General features: G+C 48.8%; 1 protein-coding gene across 3 annotated transcripts in view; it reads right to left on the bottom strand.

Annotated features, from left to right (window-relative positions):
* The window catches only part of GOLGA4 (golgin A4), an 853,888-nt gene that overhangs the window by 552,679 nt on the left and 277,583 nt on the right, over positions 1-23,626 (bottom strand). For all 3 annotated transcript variants that reach the window (XM_086964776.1, XM_086964774.1, XM_086964775.1), the window contains one exon: positions 10,964-11,096. In XM_086964776.1, the coding sequence (XP_086820902.1) occupies positions 10,964-11,096 (133 nt within the window). The remainder of the gene's footprint in view (positions 1-10,963; positions 11,097-23,626) is intronic.

The following is a 23,626-nucleotide window of genomic DNA, read 5'->3' as shown; positions in this document are numbered from 1 at the left end:
TAGTAGTCCAGTCGGCTGGTGACGAGAGCCTGGGTGACTGTCTTCCTGGTTTCGGTGGGGATCCAACGGAAGATCTTTCGGAGCATGCGTAGGATGTTGAAACACGATGATGAGACGGCGTTGACTTGTCTGGTCATCGAGAGGGAGGAGTCCAAGATGAAGCCCAGGCTGTGTGCCTGGTCCGTTGGTTTGGGTGCGCTGCCCAGGGCAGGGGGCCACCAGGAGTCGTCCCAGGCAGAGGGTGATGATCCCAGGATGAGGACTTCCGTCTAGTCTGAGTTCAGTTTCAGGCGGCTGTTCTCCATCCACTCGGCTACGTCTTTCATCCCTTCGTGTAGGTTGGTTCTGGCGGTGGCGGGGTCGTTGGTGAGGGAGAGGATCAGCTGGGTGTCGTCGGCGTAGGAGATGATGTTGAGGTTGTGCTGGCGTGCGATGGACGCGAGGGGGCTCATGTAGACGTTGAAGAGGTTGGGGCTGAGTGATGATCCTTGTGGTACGCCGCAGATGACTTCGGTGGCCTCGGATCTGAACGGGGGGAGGCGGACTCTCTGGGTTCTTCCGGCGAGGAACAAGATGATCCACTCCAGTGCCTTCTCTTGGATTCCGACGTTGCTGAGGCGTTGTACTAGGGTGCGGTGGCAGACAGTATTGAACGCTGCGGATAGGTCCAGGAGGATGAGGGCCGCTGTTTCCCCGTTGTCGAGCAGGGTTCGGATGTCGTCAGTGGCTGCGATGAGGGCGGTCTCGGTGCTGTGGTTGGCTCGGAAGCCGGACTGTGAGTGGTCGATGGATCAGTTTGTCTCGAGGAAGGCGGCAAGCTATCTGTTGATGGTCTTCTCGATGACTTTGGCAGGAAACGGGAGGAGCGAGATGGGGCGGTAGTTCTTGATGTCGGTGCTCGATGCTCTTGGACTGCAATGGTAGCCTTTGGCCCAGTTGGCCTTTCTTATGTTTGACTTGTTTCTCCCTATCTTTCTCTCTCTTTTCCAATTCTTTCCTTACTCCTACTATCTCCCCTTTTAGACTTCTTGGAAGGGATAACAAGCACACCGGTGGGTGCCTAGGGGTGGGGCTTCAATGGTCGTGGGAAGGAGGGGGATACCGCTTACTGGTTATTCTCATTGCGCTCCTCTCTCCCTCCCAAAAGCTGGGAGGGGCCACTTGGTGGGAACTGGGAGTGGCCCGAAAGGGGGGGGTGAGGATCCATATGCCCGCTTGCATGCTGCTCCCCAGGTAGTGAGGCATGCCACACCTTAGGTGTTTGTCCCTTAACGTAAAGGACCTTCATGCCCCTAACAAGAGGTGACAAATATGGAGGTACCTCCTTATGCAGGACCTAGATATAATTTTCATTCAAGAAACTCCTCTCTTGCAAGCAAGCACTTAGCGCAAGTACCACCCCAAATTCCCCACACATATCTGGGCCTCAGCACAAGCCAAAACAGCAGGGGTAGCTATTCTCTTCAAAGCAGGCACTCCCATGCAAGTCACACAAACAGTGCGGGACAAAGAGGGATGCTTCCTTAAACGGACACTTCTCATGCAGGGTAAACATCTTGTACTTCTCAATGTATACGCACCTGACCACGCACAATTTGCATTTCTGCAGGGGGGGGAGGGGGGTTAACGACTTTAACTTAGCGTCGGATCCCGTACTCTATCGCACTGCCTCGTCTTTCCAGGGGACGGGAGCCATGTCGGCGGCACTAAAACCCAAGCGTTGGGTCTCACGGGCGCCTGGCGCTACAAACAGCCTGGGTCATAGGACTACACATTCGATTCTCATGTGCACCAATCTTATTCACGCATTGACCACTTTTTCTGTCTTACTCCCTTATTCCCATGTTAGAAACTGTGGAGATCTCTGATATATCAATATCTGATCATGCCCACATAGAAATTGCTCTGCTGGGCCTGGGAAGGAACCCCGCCTCCACTCCCAGGTGGCGCCTACTCCCATATGTGCTCTGGGATCCGGTTGATGTGGCAGAATTGCGTCAGGCGATACAAACGTACTACGCAACCAACGATCTCCCAGAAACCCACGAACATGTTCTGTGGGATGCCTATCACCTCCATTTCTATTGCCCGCATGAGGGAGTCTCGCCTGGTGGAAAATAAGCTTGCCAGCAATATCAAAGCCCCCGAAAGGCAGACTCACAGGGCACCCACTAGGCAAGTATCGAAACAGCTTGCCCCACTACGGGGACAACTTAAAGTCCTGAGAGTCAATAAGGCGGAACGCTCTCACTTAGCCCTTGAACAAAAATTCAATGGGGGAGGCAACAAGGTCGGCTCCATGCTGGCGTTTCGTCTACACCTCCAGGTGTCCCGTACTGGCATCTCTAAAATTGCCCTGCAGGAAGGAGGATGGGCTCCTTCAGAACAGGCTAAGCAACAGGAATTTGGCAAATTCTTCTCTACCCTATATGATCGGGGGACATATGTGAGGATCAGATCGATCCCTTTTTCTCCTCTTGCCATTGGCCACCGCTCGCGCCCCAGGCTAGGAAAAAAGTGGAGGAGCCCATCACAGCTAAGGAGCTCCAAAAGCGTTAAAAAGCTTTCCAACGGGGAAATCTCTGGGGCCTGATGGCCTTACCTCAACATTCTATTGCCTCTTTTTCCCGGAACTACGGGATCCACTGTTAAAACGTTTGAATTCCTTTTCAGAATGGAACACTGTCACGCCGTTGATGACCGAAGCGGAGATAGTGCTCATTCCAAAACCTGGGAAAGATCAGACACTGTGTGCATCATACCCTCCATTATCTTTGCTAAACGTAAATTATATACAAAAATTCTGACCCGTGTCTTGCCCCTCATCTCCCCGACTTAATCGGCCCTGACGAGGTGGGATTTATTCAGGAGCGCTATGGGGCGGATAATCTCCGGAGAATAGCCCACCCAGTGGAGAAGGTTTAACATCGGGGAATCCCGGCCTTCCTCCTGTCCCTTGACGCTAAGAAAAACTTTGATCGGGTCGACTAGTCCTATCTCAGAGAAGTGCTACAGAAAATAGGCCTGGGCCCGGTCATGATTGCACGAATCCTGGCCCCCTATGTGGAGCCATCAGCACGGATTAGAGTCAATGGACTCCTCACCCCCCCTTCACTATTCGCTGGGCACACGCTAGGGGTGCCTATTGTCACCCCTCCTCTTTGCCCTTGCTGTGGAGCCCCTGGCGATTGCCATTCGTCAGTCGGCTAAATTACGAGGCCTTCGCCTCGGAGGCATTGATCATAAGATAGCCCTCTTTGCTAATGACCTCCTTTTGACACTCACCGACCCTGCGACCTCGCTTCCTGCGCTCCTGGATATACTTTCCCAATTCTAAATGATCTCGGGATTAAAAATTAACCTCACAAGATCGCAGGCACTTATCCTTACCCTTCCCCACAACAGCTGGAAACCTTGGGAAACACTATTCCCTTCAAATGGGCCTCACGCTCTGACAGATTCTTAGGCATTAATGTCACAACTACTTTAGACACATGGACAGGCGAACTGGCCAGCCTGCCGAAAATAGACAAGAGAAGACCTCAGTCGATGGAAACCACTACCCATTTCCTGGCTGGGCTGCCTTAATGTGGTTAAAATGTCATCCTTCCTAAGGTTCTCTACCTTTTTAAGGCACTCCCAATGCCATTACGCAACTTATTATCCTACTAGTGATCCGCCAGAGGTTCCTCATAGATATGATGCACTCGGACTGGCGCCTGATCTTCCACATGCTCACAGCAGCGAAGCAGGTCATTGCACTCCACTGGAAGGAAGCCTTCCTCCCACCCTACACGATATGGCTCACTTGTCTGTGGCCAGTCATGGCAATGGAGCTCTTCTCTCACAGACTAGCACACATTGATGCTAAATTTGAACTTACATGGCAGCCCTTGATCACACATCTCTCTTAACTGGTGCACGCCCGATCAGTCCCACCCCGCTTGAGAGTCCTCCAACTATTTGCTGACCCTATACTTTCAAGGGGGGGTGAAGGGGCATGTGACGAGGAAGTGGGGTAGGGGCTGGGGGAAACCCACACTCCTTCCTGTAGAATGTGGAGGCAGTCCTACGCCAATGATATGTAAACATCTTTACCTGGGGCACCCCTATACTAAGAAGCTAAAGAGTCACCTTCTCTTCCTCTCTCCTCTTTCCTCTAGTATTGTTTCCTACTTCTATCTCTTTAAGTCTACTGATGTTGGGACTTCAATCATCTCCATTGTTATTTATCAACAGGCTAATGGCAGGGGACACGCCCCTGGCTCCTGCGTACTGGCAGTCTCTGGTGCTCACATACACAGGGGCTCAGGGTAACCAACCCTAGATGGCGTGAAGGCCACTGTGGACAAAACCCTAAAGAGGTCCTAAGTTTTACACATCTGTGCCTGCCCGTTGCAATGCAAGGTTTTGATTTATGTATTATCCCATAAAGCCTCAAGTCTGTGGACTAATAATGCACACTGTATCTACTGCTTGCCATGCTCTGCCGGTATTACTCATTGCCTGGTGATTGTGAATGTTATTATTCATGTTGATGTAAAAACTCAATAAAAGAGATTTAAACAAAAGGAACAGACGGGTAATCCCGTAGAGGGTCAGCAGACCTCACCTCAGACCAGAAAACAAATTTAGACCAATGAGCAGAACAGATGAACTTGTTAGATGGGAGGTGAGCAGCAAGAATAAACGTGACCACCTCCAATGGAAGATCAAAGACTCATTTGATTCTGTTCAATCTCTATGCACTGAAATGTAGAACATGGAAGTTCAGGTACAAAACCCTGCCCTGTTGCTGGGACAGCAAGCCCTCTTGAAGTGGAGGGTGTATGCTGAGATTGAGCAGGTTGCTTGTTTAATTATCACTGGTGGTACTGTTTTCCATCAGAACCTGGAAAGACCTGCCCTTCTAAGAAGGATAAAATACAGGATAAAAGACTTCGAGGGCCAGATTGGGGGGCTCAGCTCCATAAGACTGATGTGGCAGCACTGCTCCATTAGACAGAAAAGTCCTCGGACCTCTAATTTGCATCGGCGCCCCTCCCAACGCAGCCTGCACAGTTTATGCGCCCTTCATAACGGAAATGCTTCAGGGTGGAATTCGAAATATAGGTGTTGCTTGAAAAGACCCCCTGGATTGTGCCAAATTAAGGGGAAGGTTCTACAACAAGAACTAGTGGTATGCACCAGGCCAGGAGACAAAAAAGCCTCAAACATTTCGGGCTGGAAAAGGGACATGTGCATGAAATACTTGAAGCTTAATCTTAATGTCATGGACTAGCTATAGGGGCTGAAAGGTGTTTAAAGTCACTGTGTCCACGACGGTCCCTATAAAGGGAATATTCTGAACAGACCGAATACACAATTTCAGTTCATTGTTAGCGAAACCCAGGGTGGTCCACAAAACTGTTGCCTGTAGGAGAACTAAGATTAGCTGAGGCAAGTGGCCTTCAGCAGCCAGTCGTACAGGAATACGTGTATCCTCAACCTGCAAAATAGCACATTTGACACTGTAGAATTGGCTCATGAAATTATGCACCATGCAAGTCCAAGGACACCATCCAGTTTCTGAGTTCCAAAGCTAAAAGGGCCTAGACCATCTTTAGCATTTTGAACTTCTTCTTCAGGAAGGTTTTCGGAAAATGAGGTAAAGCATCGGCCTAAGGCTCCAACTCTCTTGGGAAGCTTGGATGTTTCGGAGATAAGCAGGTACCAAGCATAAAAGCTTGGTGCCACATAATGATGCTGATGTCCCTAATGACACAATCTATGATATACAGGCTGGAGCTCGGGACGTATTTATCTGTCTCCTGGTCACCATGTACCTTCTGGGCAAATGAGTTCTTTGAATCCTTAGGGAAGGCAGAGTTCATCTTGCCTGCAACTATTTTGCCCAAGATATCAATATTTCTTCAGTCCCTAGCAGGCTGAGTAGCTGAGAAGAATTAGGAATCATGTTGCTTATCAAGGCATCTATACTACTATTATAAAGAGAGAACTTGCACCTCTAGGCAAGGTAAACTCGGGAACTACAGCGCCAATCCACACACCCAAGACATCTTGGAAAACCTCAGGGCAAGCAGAAGGACATAGGCTACATAAAAATAAAAATAAAACGTTTTTTAAAATATTAATAAATTAAAAAAAGTAGTCCCTTGCAACTAGCGCCGGCCGCGACGTCTGCGTCAGGGGAGGAGCGGCGTTTCCCCAAACCAGGAAGAGCAGACGAAATGAGGGGAGGAGCGGCGTTGACCAGAACCAGGAAGAGCGGAGGACAACAGCGCCGGTAGGAGCTGCGAGAACCTGAGGAGCAGTGGCAGTGAGAGGTACGTTGCTGAGGTGGGAGGCGGGATGGCGGGAGGGAGTCGGCGGGTGCCCAGCGCGGCCTTTAATGTTTAAGGAGTCCGGGCGGGAGGCGGGAGGCGGGGGGCGGAGCTGCTACTTCTTAAATTAATTGAAGTTCGGGAGGCGGGCGGGGGGAACGGAGAACATGCTGCCCCAGCCACCTTCTGCCCCGGGGTAAAAATGCAGCCCCCAGCCCCCTTCTGCCCCAGGCAACGCTGGGGCGGGCTGCTAGATCTGCACCACGGTTATTTTCACGGCACCCTGCCTGGCGTGGCAGGGGGCAGATCTGTTTGCTTATTAGTGTGAATGTCTCCCGTGCATGTCAGGCGAGGTGCTGCGCTCTGGCGTGTCTGTGAATGAGCAGCAGGTAATGCGATCTGGGAGCTTCAGCCGACAGCGAGTGAGGAAGAGCGAGGGATGGGGGGTGGGCTGCTTCATAGCAAGGGAGAGGGCAGGAGGCAGAGGAACCGACTACAGGAGCTCCTTCGGCATTCACCTTTCCGCCCAGAGCCAAGGAGTACAAATCCCGATTATAATCTTATCTAAACTGCATTAACAGGAAGAGCGGCAAGGGAAAAAGGGGACGCGGGCGGCCCGGACTAAGCAAATGCACAAAATGCAGCCCCCAGCCCCCTTCTGCCCCGGGAAACGCCGGGGCGGGCTGCTAGTATATGATAAAACTCTTGGGTGCTGCATGAGAAAGGATAGGTCCCCTAGCCCGATTGTCATGCCGATCAATTAGGTGATTTACAGATGGAGTGGAACAAGGTTTGGACCATGCGCCTGCATTCTCTTTTATTACTAATGTCGGGCAGAGGAGCAGGAGGCAAGTTGCCCTCAACCACAGAATACATTTCAGTTATTTCGTAGACCAACAAACTCTTGCATAAGCCAACTCTGGATCCACTGGTGGAGTCCAAATGGAGTTTGAAACTGACATCTCAGGAACTGAAGCCGACATTAAACCAGAAAGAATGGGTAGGGCCTGTGGCACGGGGGAGGCAAGGCCCAGCACTGGAAGTCAATCAAGAGGCCTGACAAATAAGTAGTGCCCAAAGGGAAACAGAACCATTTTAAATAGATGAAGCAGGGTCTCTTTAACACCTTGTCTGCTAGCGGTTTTCCCCCCGGTGCTGGATTCACAGAGTTCCCTTTATTCATGATGAGTTCAGCTCGTCATAAGCACAGCTCAACAGTGCCTCATGACGAGCTGAGCTCGTCATGAGCAGCGAAGGGGTTAAAGACCTAAATCTGCTGTGGAGCAGCTGATGGCCTGGTACGCCCAGGTTGCATAAACTCCATCGCACCGATCAGCTCAGAATTTGATACTGAAGCCGGAGTCAGGATTTTTGATCAACCGACTTGTCCCGTGAGTTTGACCACTTGAGAGGCATCAGACACAAATTTGATTTAGTATATCTAACTTTGGAATTGTCTTTCAACTTTGTCCTTGGCATACCAGAGGATGGCGAATTGAGCCTGGAACGACCTGGCGACATGAAACGAGATCAACCCCTTGTTTTTGTATTCACTGACGTAGTGCTTCCCTCCCCACTCTCTGATAGCTTTTGGAAGCAGATGGCGTTATGTGAGTCCTTGGCAGATATTTGTTTCCTACAAGTGTGGCAAGGCTAAAACCCTATTGTTTTTTTCTTCTTTTTCTTGGGGGGTGGGTGGGAGTGTTAGACATCCCTACACAGTATAAATGTTTTGAATAATTTTGTAGAAATTCGATTTAAGAATGGAAGCAGAGCTCTATAACTATAACAAATAGTGCAGAAAAAGCAAAATTGACATTTCGTTCAGAGGCGTGATGTAGTCATAAGGGAGACTGATGGTGCCAACGTATGAAGTGGGGGAGCTACTGCATAGTTTTCTGGATGCTATCTTGCACCTGTGGATATTTAAAAAGTGAGTACTCTGTGTTTGAAGAATCCCTCAGCAATTAGGAGTAGAGGCACCCGCCATCGATGCTGCAGTGTCTGCCGTACTCCTTACTGAATGAGTTTAACCCTTTCCATGCTCATGACGAGCTGAGCTCGTCATGAGGCACAGTGGAGCTGTGCTGATGACGAGCTGAGCTCGTCATGAAATGATGTAAATCTGAAGTCTTCAGCACCGGAGGGGAAAATGTGCAGCAGCGATGTGGTTAAATCTTGGAAGAAGAGGTCTATGAGCTTTCTACTAATGTGATAATACAAGTCATTATTCCTCTGCGGATGATGTTCTTAGATGCAGGCATCACTGGACATACTGCTTACAAATGGTCTTACATACATGCTTGGTCTGATCAAGTAATAACGTATAGCCTTTTTAACAAGAAAATATTTTTGAGGAGTGAAAACCGAAGTCACAAGCGAAATGTTTCTAATGATTTGAAAATCAGAGATTGCCTAAAGCATGAAAAGATAAAGTCTGAAAATCCTGTAAGGATTATCAGGGTAAATAGCCTAAAACGTACTCATCCTTCTGAAGTGATGTGCGGGTAGGGTCCTTATTAAAGGCTTGTAGGAAATTTCTATTCACACGGTTTGTCAAAAAAGATTCATGAGAATGACAGTTCCTTTGGGAAGTGATTGCAGCAAAATCCACCCAAAAATTGCAAGCAGATTTAGCCAGGTAAAAAAGATAAAATACATCCAGAATGGGCGTTTGCCTTCCAGCGGGATTTTCATGCATTGATCTGGATGTTTTTAAAGTCCGTACTGATTATACTCAGGAGCAAATCAGTAAAGCTCAGCACTGGGAAGTAGATTTGATCTGCATGGAAGCTTTTTGTGTGGATGAATAGATAATTCAAGAAGATCGGAATACCAAGGCTAATGGAACTTGTCAGGTGGAATTATAATAACCTTGGGTTTGTACTGCTCGAATTTGGAAATTCCTTTTAGCAGCAGAGTGAATTATCGAAAAGTACAGAGAAATGACCAGTTTATCAAAAGGATCAGAGGCCGTGGAAGCAATGCCTAGATGTTGTGCATTTTTGGGTCATGTAGAGAACTGATCTTGGAAAATCATACAAATCAAAGAGGTCTCAGAAGCCATTGTGATTTGACATTCATTTGTGCTGCTCCAAGAAACACCTGCTGAGTTTTTCCACCTTCGGGCTCTTAAGTCCTGAAAGATTAAATGTGGTTAGCTAGATATTCCATTCCAGAAGTCAGTGCCAGATCATCTGAGCTTCTCTCAGTAATACATTAAATCTGGTAACCCCTTACTTGTTCAAGACAGTGGTTTTATTGCCAGTCTGGAAAATCAATGGATAATCAATTTCATCTAGTGAAGAAAGGAAGGAAGGCATTCAGAGCCATGTGGGAAGTCTAGATCTTCTAAATGTTCAAACGGAAACATTTCTCCTTTGGCAAATGTTTACATGGGGTCACAAAGATGCCCAAATATTACAATTAGTCAATAGCCAAACTGAATTGTCTGGGCTGAAATTATGTAGGACCTTGGAGAAGCATGTAAGCGATTGTCTGGATATGTTTTGCATTATTTGTGTATACCTATTTTGCCAAGAGTATGAACACCTTTCCACTATTAATACTGCAAATACTAATTGATGTTAATTTACAACCAAATTACAAAATGTTCATAATGCACATGCTTGCGTATGGCCTAAAATATGTTCTATAGAAAATATCAGATCAACAATAAAATCTCTACAAACTTACTCAAAAGGCATGCCTTCAGACAACTCCTACCAAGATCATCTGGCCAAATCCAATAATATACTTGGAACCAGCATTCTGAACTAACTGATAGATACTACCAATACTCCTACCACTAATAATGGACAAGATAAAAAAAGTTATCAATGAATATAAAACATTATCACTGCCTGGTGCCCAGAGCTAGAATGCATCACAGCTCTGTAAACACTCATACCACCAACCATTTCTCAACTCCCAGAGGCGCTCATATTCAAACAAACGTGGTTTCTCATTTTGCTTTTTCTTACTTTCTATATTGCCCTCTGATCCCTCTCCATACCCTTAAATCCCTCACCAGGTTGCCAGTTTATTAAAGTTGTTTTCTAATGTCATGGACATTTCATGATGCAGCAAACAAATTATTCTTACAAATATTCCACAGCTGGATATCCCAGATTAGCTCTTGTGCAAATCTCTGTAACGTTTGTAATATAGTTTGCTTGGAAACAATTAACTTGTCATTCTAAGCCAAGAATATATTCATTTACTTGAGGGGAAACTATAGTTGCCTACAAACCTTACTGTCAGGACACATTTGAATTTGAATCAATCTATCTGCTTCCTTTGACCAGAATGATGAACAACTAGGCAGACATTTTTCAAACAAACCTATGGTCTATCTATTAAAATATTTTTATTCCACTATAATTCATGCTGCATATTTTAAAGTGTCTAGTATTTGAAAGTTCTCCTCACAACAAGACTGTTTTTTTTAATGTCTTTTTTTAAGAAAGTAGGGATCTCTTGTTACTTCTATAAAAACCCCAATCATGTTTGATGCATATTAATTCAAGATCTAGACTCAAAACAATCATTATGCTCCCTGTGTGTACAATATGTAAATTTCCCACAACTACTCAGTTTTATCATGCATCCAGTACTTATATGACTAAAAAAGGTCTTACCTCCTTGTACAAAGGCATTTTCTGAATTGATTTCTTGTGTTAGGTTCTGTGCCTGAGAATCCGACTCAACAGTTTGTTCAGGTAAATCTGTATTTGTTTGGCCGCTGCCTAACCGTTGCTTTAACAACGACACCTAAAAAGTGTTGAAGTATTGTTAATCACGATAATGTACTTTTTATCGCATAATTATGGTAATCTAGGTAAAATGTGTAATACAAGAATAAAAAACATAACTTCCCTGAATTTTATGCAAATCTACATGCAGGCTTTGGTTGCAAACTCCACTTTAATTATGAGATTGAATAGAATGTAAAAATGTATTATGATTAACATGAAGCCGACAATCCAAAGAGTTGGTTATTATGATTCTAAAGCATTCAGTAATAATACCGAAGTAGCCTTTAACAGAAGAATTTATCCTTTTAGATTAAGTGGGCTCAAGTGATGTGACTGACCCTCAGGTGTAGGTGGACCATTTGCTCCAACTCATTACATTCTGATTTAATATAGTATTTTCTCTGGGAGATTGTGTGATTGTTTCAGGACCAATAAAAGTCTGTGTCCATCATTTTCCATCATAATTTAATGATGCGTATGAAGTCAGCTACAAGCTATTTCAGAAAAAGCACAGATTAAGCTTGATATACAAAAATCATCTGTATGCACTTCACTACCACACTAGTAGACTAAAAGGAGGAGGAGCATCATTCACGCACAACACATTATAGATTTCTAAAGGAAAACATTACTTTCATGTAACAGTTTATGGTTTTGTAGCTCCACATGCTGGGTGTACACTTGCCATTTAGTCTTGAGCTCAGATGATTACAAGCTGTTTTTCTTTAAATAAGGAGTTTTGGTTTAGAGAAGACTCTCAGTACCTTTCCTGAAATCCACCATGCACCAGAAAAAAGGCTCTACTTCAGTTAGTTTCTCCTTCTGCCTTTAGGACTGGGCATGCTACAAGTGTGCGGTCACTGATGCTACCATAAACATGAAAATGTTTGACATTAGACAACCAAAGAACTATGCGGCTTTGAAGATACCTCAAACAACATAATTGACACTGACCACACTGACAGCTATTGAGTCATGGACCAATATAAGAATAATTTTGAGAGGATTGTATGGAGATACTCCATTTACATTCTGCAACTCTTGCAACATAAATATCCTACATGTAACCTCGGTTTACCAAAGGACCACAATGAGATAGTCTGCTCAGTGAGTAACACCGTTCCATCTAAAAAGGCAAGGCAGTGATAACATACAAGCCAGCACCTACAGGGCAGCAGATGGGTGCAGCGTTCCAAAATGCAGCACCAGCACTCTAGAAAATCAGTATCCAGAGCAGTAGCGAATTACTTCAAAGGCCCCCGAAAACTTCAAATAAAAACAACTTATAATCATTGGGGTCACCACTAGATGGAAGGTGAGTGCACAGCTTGCGATCTACAGCTACACATGCTTAAAACCAACACATAATTTACACCGCATACATTCGCAAAGCACTACTGTGCAGATGTGCAATCAAAACAACAAGCTGCTGTGGGCCAGGCTGTACTTAAAACATTATTCCAAAGCACTGCAACAGATACTGGTACTCGCCGCTAAGGGAGAGAACCTCTATGCAATCAATGCACTAGTGTGTGATCTGCAGCCTATATGCCTCAAACGGTAAATGCTACTTACCAGTATGCATCTGTTGTTAGCATGTAGGGCTGCAGAGTCACACACGCCCACCCTCCTCCCTGGCTACCTCTATCTGTTCCAGTATTATGTTAATTAGATACACCATACATGGACATCTCTTTCTGTTGTCACACTACTCCATCATTTTCCCTAATGGCGAAAAACATTCTGAAGATGGAGTCGATGCCCATGCGCACTATGCTCCAGAGGAGGAGTCATCTACCATACAAAGACTCTTCCAGGACAACAACAAAGTGTAATCATCTGGGCCCACCAACAGATGGCGATCTATGCATTAGTGTGTGATCTGCAGCCCATATGCCTCAAACACAAAATGTAGGCTCTTTCAGTAGGAACGTTTGTGTTATAAGGGGTTCTGACTTAGTTTAAGGGCAGTAAAACATGTTGCAGAACACACTCAGCTTTTGGTCGTTTTTAGGAAACAATTCTCATGAAAACAGACCATTGAGAGCACAACATAATACTCTTTGATGCATAATGCCGGCGCATGGCTAAGTATACTCTCTAGTACACAGCCCAGGCTTTATGCTGTGACTGATATTCATTCATATTTCTGCTCTCGTTTTTAAAAATAAAGGCTGTAGCTGTGCTTTTTCAGAAGTGCTCTGCAGCAGCCACAAGGTGACAGCTTAGTATCTCTAAATCAGAGCTCTAAGGGAAACTCTAAAGTCATAGAGGAGCACCAGACTGTGACCGGAAGAAGAGGATACCAATTATGGATGGTGGCTCAGCTGGAGGAAATTTTTAGTTTGAAAGGACACTGCTAAGTCATGAAGAATCAGCCTAGTGTATCCACATAAGACACCAGATGAAAAAGTTACAGCCTCTAACAAGGCAGCGGTTGTGCCACATTCATGATGAGCAGAAACATATATGTGACAAGGCAAATACTCAAGAGTATGTAGCATGGGCAATAATGGGACAAAAAATAACAGCTGCCATGTTACATGGACAAAACAGTGAGTGGAAAGAGTGAAATCCAAAGTGCCTTAACCTAGTTCTAGCCGTGAGGGTAAGCCCGGTCACCATCGGAGTGAGTGGCTGAAAGTGTAGTAGAAATAACATACGAATTGCTTCTGCTCACAGTAATGAGACAACAAGGGAGAAAACTTTTAACAGGTAGAGCTGGTGTCTGTGACCAATCAAATTGGGCAGAATGCCTAAAAGGAAGAAAAACAGAGGGATAAGACAGACAACATTGCTTTGATCACAGGCTGTAACAGAAAATGCCAGAATGGGGAGTAACCAATGAGACAAATGAAGTGCCTGTGTGATGTTGTTGGAATGGGAGCAGAATGGCAGAGTCAGAGTAACACAGAAACAATAGGCCCAGTTCAGGGGGCAATGAGGTAGGCAGGGGGCTACTGGTATCCAACAGTGAGGGAAGAGGTCATTTGTCACTGGAATTCCAGGACAGTTATACTACAGCTCTCTAAACTGGGCCAAATGCAACACATTCCTCACTTGTCTCTCTGAGTTGCAATGGTGAGCAGTCTAGGGAGCCAATCGAGCTAAACAATCAACCAACATACACAATAAAGTTAAATGCTTGATGCCTTGATGGAAGAGTGGGAGGTGAACCAGATGCCATTGGTAGTCTAGGAGATGAAAGGGGAACTGGAGAAAACCTGGGTGAGATTCAATGTACCGTCTTAGTTTTATTCCTAGATGGTGAGCAGGTTGTGAGTACTCAAACTGGAGAGCCTGCTCGCTTATCATGCACTTCAAAGCCACCTTGGTGATATTTATATTGATGGTGATTGAGATCTTGTCTTGGACCTAGATCTGGGTTTTGATGGACTTTTGGTGTCCTTGAAGATTGTCTCAACGTCGATAGTGGAGGTCTCGACGTTGATGGAGATGCTTTCAAGATCGATAACAGTTTAGAAGAATACCATTGATTAGATCTAAAAATGGTATAGTGTCTCGACGTCGACTCCGGTTTTGAAAGCTACAGGTCAATAGCAAAAAAAGGGGGCAAATTGACTATTTTTGACATCAAACTCTTCAACGTTGTTGGGGAGCGACAACTCCTCTTCTGGTGACTGCTGTCCTATGATCTGCCTCTACTGGAGTCATTGGAGCAGGTGTAGGGCTGCCACATTTCCTAGATAAACATATTGCCTGTCTGTTCATGTTGTAAGATTCTATAAATGCCCAGCGATGTTTCTTAAGTAGAACTTTACAAGAAATGTCTGCATTCATTTTTAGCTTGGGCTTTTTATCTTTGTTTACTTTAATTATCAGTCAGGGGTCATAAGAGCAACCGTAGAATACATTTCGAAGTGTTTTGTAACATCTACTGTCTAAAGTATGTACTGATAAGAAGAAAAAATAGCAGCTTCAGGTGCTTTTTGTTTACAGGCAAACATTAAAATACCAGGCATGCCAGTATTAAACAGGCAAGGTGGCAACCCTAAGCAAGAGGGCGCTCCTATAACCACTTGATGATCTAGCAGCTCTCTCCTGCTGCTTTCCCTGAAGTCTTTGCAGCTTGATCTTCTCTTTGTCTTTTAAAGTTCCTATGGAGCGTTTCTGATAGTGTCTGCATGATTCTGGATGATGATTCAGGAAGACATCAAATACAGAAACTGTGTGGATCTGTTTGTACCTTCTTTTTAACATAGGAAAGGCACGCGCCTGAACAAGATGACTGCGTGAGCTCTCGGCTCCGCCGAGATCGTCCTCCACTCCTAATATCCTGATGAGTACCCTCCCTCCGAGCTCGGATAATGAAGTCGGAAGGTGCACGTGCCCCCGGGGCCGACTCTAGTTCTCCGGGGATGTCGGGAGCCGGAAATACGGACAGCACAAACTTGGGCCTGCTCCGGGACTGAGACCGGGGACTGGAGTCAGGGAGCGGCCGCCGTGCAGTTCAACAACAGCGGGGACCTGGACCAGAAGACGCCGGTCAGGTCCGCCCATCCATAGAGGACATCGTGAGAGGGGACGGGCAGAGGCACTTATGGAGAAGCAGACCCCCCCTCCTCGCGCTGGCATATAGCTGCTGCCGGGCGAGCTTCGGAGGCCCGCGAAACCGCCACAAAGGTGATGGCGGCATAGGTAGGCTGGAAGGACAGAACCGGGGGTGAGTCAGGGATCGGGATTCATTCCCGCCCCCCCTCCATTTACACCAAGAACGTGGAGACTGCGGGGTTGCACACATCTGCAGTGGGGCCTGGGGAGCTGAGAGGGCCTGGTTGTGAGCCGGTGTTCCGCCTGGGGAGCTTTTGGACATTCTGAAGGGCCCCATCAACTGCTCTCAAGTTGGTGCGGGGTGGATCAGGAAGAGAGTCGAGGAGAGTGAGCCCCCCCCACCTCCCCCCCCGGCTGAGACCTTTGGCGCTGGCACGAAGCCCCGTGCAGAGGAGAGGTGGGGGGTCGAGGGTGAATTTCACGCACACTATCCACGGAAGCCACGCGGTCACTCTGAAGGGCCCGGGCGGAAATCGACTAACGTCTCCTGCTGCCTCACCTTGGGCTAACACCGGTGCATGCAGAGCGCGTTGCGGACGATGGCGACCAAGCCGGATGGTGAGAGACTCCTCCAGGGTAGCGAAAGGCGGAAGCAAGTACAGACCAATAAGTTGGACCGATATATGATGCACGGTGGTTCCCCGTCCGACTTGAGGCCCTCCATTGCAGCGGGGGGGATTCCTCGGGCCCAGCGCCGGAGTTGACACTACATGATGTCATGGCGGCCATAGACTGGGTCAAATCTTCCCTGGGACAGCAAATGGAGACGCTGGGCACTAAGCTGGACACAGAATCAATAGAAGTTAATCTCATACGAGCAGACCATACCAAAATAAATGAAAAGGTCAAGTCTCTGGATATCAAGACGGCCAGTCTGGTGGACGATGTGGCGCAGCTATAGCAAGAAATGCACAAGCTCAAATCTTCCCACGAAATGGCTAAGCATAAGCTGAATGAATAAGAGGGCTCGACGAAATAATATCCGCATCTTAGGTGTCCCTGAAAAATCTAAAGGCCCAGCCCCCGACTTGTCTTTTGAAGACCTCATCCTCAAGCATCTCAAGCCCAAATGGATAGGTACATTTTTCACCATTGAGCGCGCCCACAGGGTCCCAAGGGGGAGACGAGGCCCGGTGCGCCCCCAAGTCCTATGCTTGCTTGAATCCAGTGGTGTGGAGAGCATGGGACTCACAAAGCGTTGATGGGCATTTAATGATACTGCACTGACATACTTTGCTGTGTCGTCCCCCATTGCCAATCGCTGCGTGGCGGACCTCAGCGAGCCCCACTCCTCAGTGTCAACAAACAGGAGTCACCACGCCCCACTCCCGCGGCTAGATCCACCTAAGCAATTGCCCACCGGTGCCCCTCGTCAGAACCCCACTGAGGAGCCTCCCGAGCCCGGGATAGTAGCCTTGGGGCTCACCTTCTTGATGAGGCTGCTGTGAAGGAAAGTCAGTTTCCTCAGGATTCTCCCGCTGGGCCAATTGCCATCAGCCACATCCACAGGTGGCCAAGTCGCATCTGCCGCTCAGGGGGCCCTAACCTCCACCGCCGGGGCCTCTGCACACCCGAGCCAGCCTCACGTCAACGCGGGCCGATGTTTCTTTGCTGGGGGGTGGGGGGGTGTCTTGCAGTCAATGTCCCCAGGGCTCCTGGACACCCTAAATGCCTCCACTCAGCCGGCCGCTCCCGTCACCTGAAGTCCTGCTGGGGATGGGGACTGATCACCGGTCCTTCGACTCAGAGTCCATGCGCCTCAGACACCTGCTTCTGTTGCTGCTAATTCTGTGCTGCCTCATGTGCTCCGACTCACCAGCGGCAATGTCTGTCCCTGGAGTCGAGATGCCATCAGCCCCCACCTGGGGAACAGTGTGCCACCGGGACCTCTACTACCTACTTGGGCGCAGCCGGAGTCACTCACTGGGTCTGCGGGTTGGCACCTATGCTGCCGCTACCCTGGTCTCCTCTACGGTGTCCGCTCGGTCACGGCATTTTCTATGCTGCGATTCTAGTTGTCCCGTTGAGTGTATGAGACTGCTCCATTGACTGTCGGCCTGCTATGCTATGGAGTGGGAGTGAGTAACCGCCCTGGGAAACCGCAAATAGAGAATCCGGCACGGCGGAGCCCACTCTTTTGAACTTATATGTAAGAGAACTCGCCCCTCTGAATCAATCCTTTGGCTTCTCTCTCTCAACTCATACGCAGATTTGTTTTCTCTGCCGCTAATGATGCCAACTACACCAGTGCGCAGTTTTTCAACTGTATTAGAGAAATAGGCACATGGATGAGCAAGCATTGCCTTAAACTGAATAAAACAGAAGTGATCCTCCTGGGAAACAATCCCCAATTCTGGTCTACCGCTAGCTAGCCATCAGAAATGGTCATGCTGTCCCTGCCAAACTCCAAAAGCCAAAAGCCTTGGGTTGATGCTCGATGACAATCTAAATTTTAGTAAGCAAATCAACAGAGTCCGATCATCTTCGTATAATACTCTCAGAATCATAAAAAAATTATTTTTTCCCCATTTATTCCAGAAAAACAGGTATATCCTTTTTAATCCTCTCTAAATTGGATTACTGTAATGGCTTATTCATTAATCTTCAGGCCCAATATGTTAAGAAACTCCAGGTACTGCAGAACTCTGCCTGTAGATTACTTCTTGGCCTCTCTAAACACCATTCAGTGCACTGGCTGACGGTCAGGAAACGTATCAAACTGAAAACATTCGGCCTTGCACAATACAGAACCAGAATTTCTGAAACAAGCTATTTCCTGGTATGTCCAAAACAGGAAACTCAGATCAATGGGATCTTTCAAAGTTACCAAAAGAAAATCTTACACTGTGTACGATAGATCTCGAAACCTCCGAAGCGCGTGAATGCGCCTTGAAATGTGAAAACCAAAAAGTAATCTCCATTTCTTTTTAGACATTCCCCCTGATGAAGAGCACCGCTCGAAATGCATAGGGGATGCATTTATGAATGACGAATAAACGCATAGCTTCTTTGCAGCAATGCATGGATTTGTTTTGAAATTATACAACATTTCATTAAAAAATTTATGAAGACTGGTTCAAAATAAACCATTTCTGAATTGAAAGACATTGGAGATTACTTTTTGGTTTTCACATTTCAAGGCGCATTCACGTGCTTTGGAGGTTTCGAGATCTATCTGACACAGTGTAAGATTTTCTTTTGGATTCAACGTTCAGCGCCTCACAGTCAGGAGGCGAACATCTCGACAACCCCTACGCTTGACTACCTTAGTCCAATTGATGAATAAAACTACTTTGGAGTGCTGTGGTCCTTTCATTTATTAATATCTTTCAAAGTTACCAACATCAGATTCAATAAATTTAAATGGGGTGGAAACAGCTTCCTTGCGGGAGCAAACCAAACAATCTCCTGCCGATACTCATTAGATCAGCCCCCTCTCTACAGGTATTCAGGAAGCTTCTAAACCTGGCTTTTCATTCTTTAGTCCTCTTTCTGCTTCATCTATGCTCTCTGTCAGGCAAGCGTCGAGACACCTTAGAGTGTACGTTGCGCTCTACACATTAAGATAAAGTCGGAGTACATTTTTGAACAGAGTAACCACCGGAATAGGATTTATGTTACTCCTGATTGCCCCTAGTAGATGGGGGAGCTCAGAAACCAGTGACATTGCCTCCAAAGGAACAGAGAATGGCAACGTCTGTACTTAATTTCCTTTTTTAAAAAAGGTATCTTAAAGAAGGCCACTTGCGAGTGAAGCCCGAGACACCAGCCGGCCTCATTAGCGATTTCCCCGAGAAATGCCCGCAATTTACTGATTAGTCAGACTCACTGGACGGCACATGCAATACGGCGCATAGTGGTGTGCACGCCGGGCGGCGACATCTTTTCCAGACAGAGTATCGTTGAGGCGAAGATGGTGTGGGGCCAGCTGATTCAGCCGTGCCTGGCGTCCCGGAGGAAAACAGAAAGTACCCGCCCATCGCCACGAGTGACTCTCCGCAGCTCCTGTCTTGTGGATAGGTTTTGCCTTCACACTATGTTATGTTAGCATGAGCTTATTAGAAGTTTAAACGCCATTTTCCTTTTCTCCAGCCTCTGCACACGACACATTTTGTTATTAAAGCTTTTTGCCTAGTAGAATATTTTGCTTCACACTAGAATAATATGTTTGCTTATAATATCAGCCTTGCTTGGTCAGCTATGTCTGAACAGTGAGTGCTGAGGCCTTCAAGGTTATTTCAACACAGCGCTTGTTGTTCGGTTTGATCAGCGGACGGTCTAGACATAATACATATGCAGCTGTGGCCAACTCTGGGTTTTAGGCGCGATTAATAATGCACTGCACAAAGCATGAACACACACACTTGTTGTATATTCGCATGCAGAGAGTTGGTGCGGGAGATGATGTGATTCCTTTCTGCTAAGAGCAGAGGTATGGGCCCGCCCTTCTAAACCCAAAGAGACCTTCTGTAGATATAATATACTAGCTAGGGAGGGTAAACTGTGTTTCTATTTAGACCTTTTCCCTTTAGCATTTTGCTTTCAGCCTTTGTATTTTATGGAATAGTAACTATGCAGCTAACCTTGTTTCTTATAGTATGTTTGCTTGTATTAGCTAAGATACTGCGCGGGGGGCGTGGCTACGCGCGCAGCGAGACTGGCTGCACCCTAGCGGAGCTCCAGCGTGATCCCACACTCATGGGTCAATTTATCCGAGTAATTCACCGCCTGGCCGGCCAGGACTTGCAGCGAGTGACCAAGGGGCGCTAACGAAGCATCGGACCGAAAATCAGGGTCCGACGAGCCCCGAGACCGCACCGGCACCAGTGAGGCCGACACAGCCGAGAAGGAGCCCACGGACTCGGCGAGACCCAGCAGGAAAGCCCGGTGCTGCAACCGGAAACGAGGGCCGCACGGACGGGACCCTTAGGAGGCGCGAACAACGACGGCGGCGCCGGGATACATTGTCGGAGGTTGGCCCCCGACAGACCACAGGAGACGGAGGCGACCCGACTGGCCACACCAGGGAGACGAAGAAGTGCCGCGCTGCAAGGGAACCGAGACCGCCATCCGGGCCGTCGCGATCGACCGAGGAGCGAGGAGGTGCCCATCCCCCCATCGCCCTATGCCACAGGTGCGGACCGGCGCTGGAGAAAGCGGACCCGGGTGAAACTCGGACACTCGAAGGGCTGAACACCCACCAGGCTCCGCCGGTGCAGCAATCAGAGGCCCCGAGCACCCCCCCAGGTCAGAGACCGGAGCCCCCGGCGCCGCCGGCAACAGCCCTGCACGGTGAGTGCCACGGCGCGAGGCGCAACAGACACAGCGCCCGCCTGAGCGCAGACCTGCCACTCACGGCGGCACGGAGCCCACGGACCCAACCCCGTGCGGCGCCACAAGCCGGGCCCGGCGACCAGGCAGCAGTGGAATACCCAGGGGGGGCACCGTAGGCCGCATCTGCAGCACGCAGCACGAGGCACTGGTGGGGCAGGGCCAGCGGAAGCCATAGACCGCCTGAGAGGCCTGGGACCCGACTGTCTACCCCACCCGCCATTGCCAACGACAGCCAGGGGACCCCGCTGCAGGCCACGTGCACGGATCCATAGGGACAATTAGGTGTGGTGGGTGCCGCAGGGAGACACTACCTACTGCACGCCACACGCGCTGCAGCTGAACGCTACCGGACTTCGGCGCCCTCAAAGCCACGGCATAGCGGGACGCCCGACACAACGGGGAGTCGACGTGGAGCCTAAAATACGCTTCACTGCAGAGGCGACACTGCGTCACACGTTGCCTGGGCCAGAATCCGATCCGCGCAGTTCAACCTCACGGGAGACTCCAAGGTGGACATACCCTGCACTCCCCGACCTAGGAATATTGCCGGAGCCCCAGCCAGTGGCTCCGACAAGCAACGCGACCACAAACCGCCACCTCACCAGGGTCCTCCGAGGGCCAGCGCCCGCCCATGTCTGGGGGTGCCGGAAAACGCACAGGAACGGGGAGCACGTCCCAAAAGGGCAAAATGGATAAGACGCAGAAGCAAACGGACGCGGATCCGGTGGCGACCAAACTGGACTCGGTGCTGGCAGCAATGGAACGCCTGGAAAACTCCATCCAGTCTACCCGGACGTCCCTGGAGGCGAAAATAGACGGAGTCGCCATAGACCTCACGCACCTGAAGGAAGATCACAAGAAACTGGCTGAGCGCACCAAAACCCTGGAAACCGCAGTGACGGGCATGGAACCTCGAGTCGCCCAGTCAGACAAGCAGATTAAAGATCTCCTCAACAGGGTGGAGTTCCTGGAGGACAGGGCAGAGGATGCAGAAGGGCGGGCGAGACGCAACAACGTCCGCATAGTGGGTTTGCCCGAAAAATGGGAAGGCAAGGATCCGACCACCCACGTAGAAGAATGGCTACGCACCCTGTTGCCGGAAGGCACCCTCTCGCCATACTTCGTGGTGGAACGGGCACACAGAGTCCCGACGAGGCCACTCCACACCGGCTCCAACCCGCGCCCATTCCTACTCCGTATCCTGAACTACAGGGACCGAGATGCTGTCCTGCGAGAGACTCGAAAACTGGGCACCATACAGGTCGAAAACGCGAACATAATGTTCTTCCCAGACTACACGATCCAGGTGCAGCGCCAGCGACAATCATTCCTAATGGTGAAGCGGAGGCTACGCCAGCTGGGACTTCCCTCCTCTTCCCAGCAAAACTCAGGGTGGTAGCGAACGAAAAAACGCACTTCTTTGACTCCTCGGAAGACGTGGAAGCCTGGCTGGACAATGGGACGGATAAAAACACTGAAAGATCAGGACGCCCGGACAGGCCGAGGAGACGCAGGAGGTCTAAAAGGAGACGCGGAGCCAGGTCACCCTCTCCAGCGGCCAGCAGCACCCAACACAGCGTGAGCCCACCAGAGGAGGAAGTGCGCAGGGAACAGCAGGAAGCTCTGCGGATGGTCTCGGAGCTCAGCGGCTCACCTTCACAACGCTCTCCGCCCGCCCACAGCCCCAGAGCATCGCCAAGCGACGACGAAGCGATCTATGGTCTCCCGGACTCGCAGCTCTCGAATGGGCTGCCAGACATCACCCCACAGACGTCGGACCTGTATGGCTAATGGAGGAGTACCACACCACGGGGCCACCAGCGATAGAAGCAAAGACACAGCGAGGCCCGGTGGAGACGGACACTGAACACGCAGTAAGTCGAGACAATGTCATACTTGCAGTAGCCTATTGCGGAGCAGCTGCCCGGTGGCACCCACGCCACATGGGCCACTACATTGCGGGGTCCCTATGGGTGGGCGATGGTTATCAGCTCCAGGCTCGACCGGGGCAGAAACCCCATGACTTTCTGGACATGTTACTAACCAGGCGGTGGGCCGGCCTGATGGCCAATCAGGCCTACACTACACACCCCCCTGGGAGGGCACTCACGCCTTCACGCTCAACAAACACTCACTGGGCACTTGGACTGCGCGATGGGCAGCAACCCCCCAGAATGGACTGTTCGTACTTTTTGCAGAATGTTTGGACGGCTGCACGTTTGGCAACCGACCCGATGGTATTCTCCCCAGTTAATGTTTACCCCCCTTTTCCCTACTGTGAAACGCTGCATGCATGACCTACAGGGGTGCTCACTAGACTTTCCTGGGTGCTGCTCGGATAAAATTGGGGATGCTCTGACACTGGGTGATGGAGGGCCCCTTGAAGAGGCGCTTGGTGTGGGGGGGAGAATGGGTGTGACTGACTTGTTATATGCTGATGGCTGAAGTCGTATTGTGTACCTGGAATGTACGCGGAATACACACACCCGCACGCAGATACATGATTTATTCCTACTTAAAGAGACACAAGGTGCAGATAGCACTCCTCCAGGAGACACACCTAACAGCCCCTGAGGTACACACCCTGCGCAGGCGATGGCGCGGACAGATCTATGCAACTGGGTTCTCCTCTTACGCCAG

The sequence above is a fragment of the Lissotriton vulgaris genome, chromosome 4_1, assembly GCF_964263255.1.
Source record: "Lissotriton vulgaris chromosome 4_1, aLisVul1.2, whole genome shotgun sequence".
Taxonomy (NCBI): Eukaryota; Metazoa; Chordata; class Amphibia; order Caudata; family Salamandridae; genus Lissotriton; species Lissotriton vulgaris.
The sequence above is the reverse complement of the archived record's forward strand: the minus strand, read 5'-3'. Positions and strand labels throughout refer to the sequence as shown.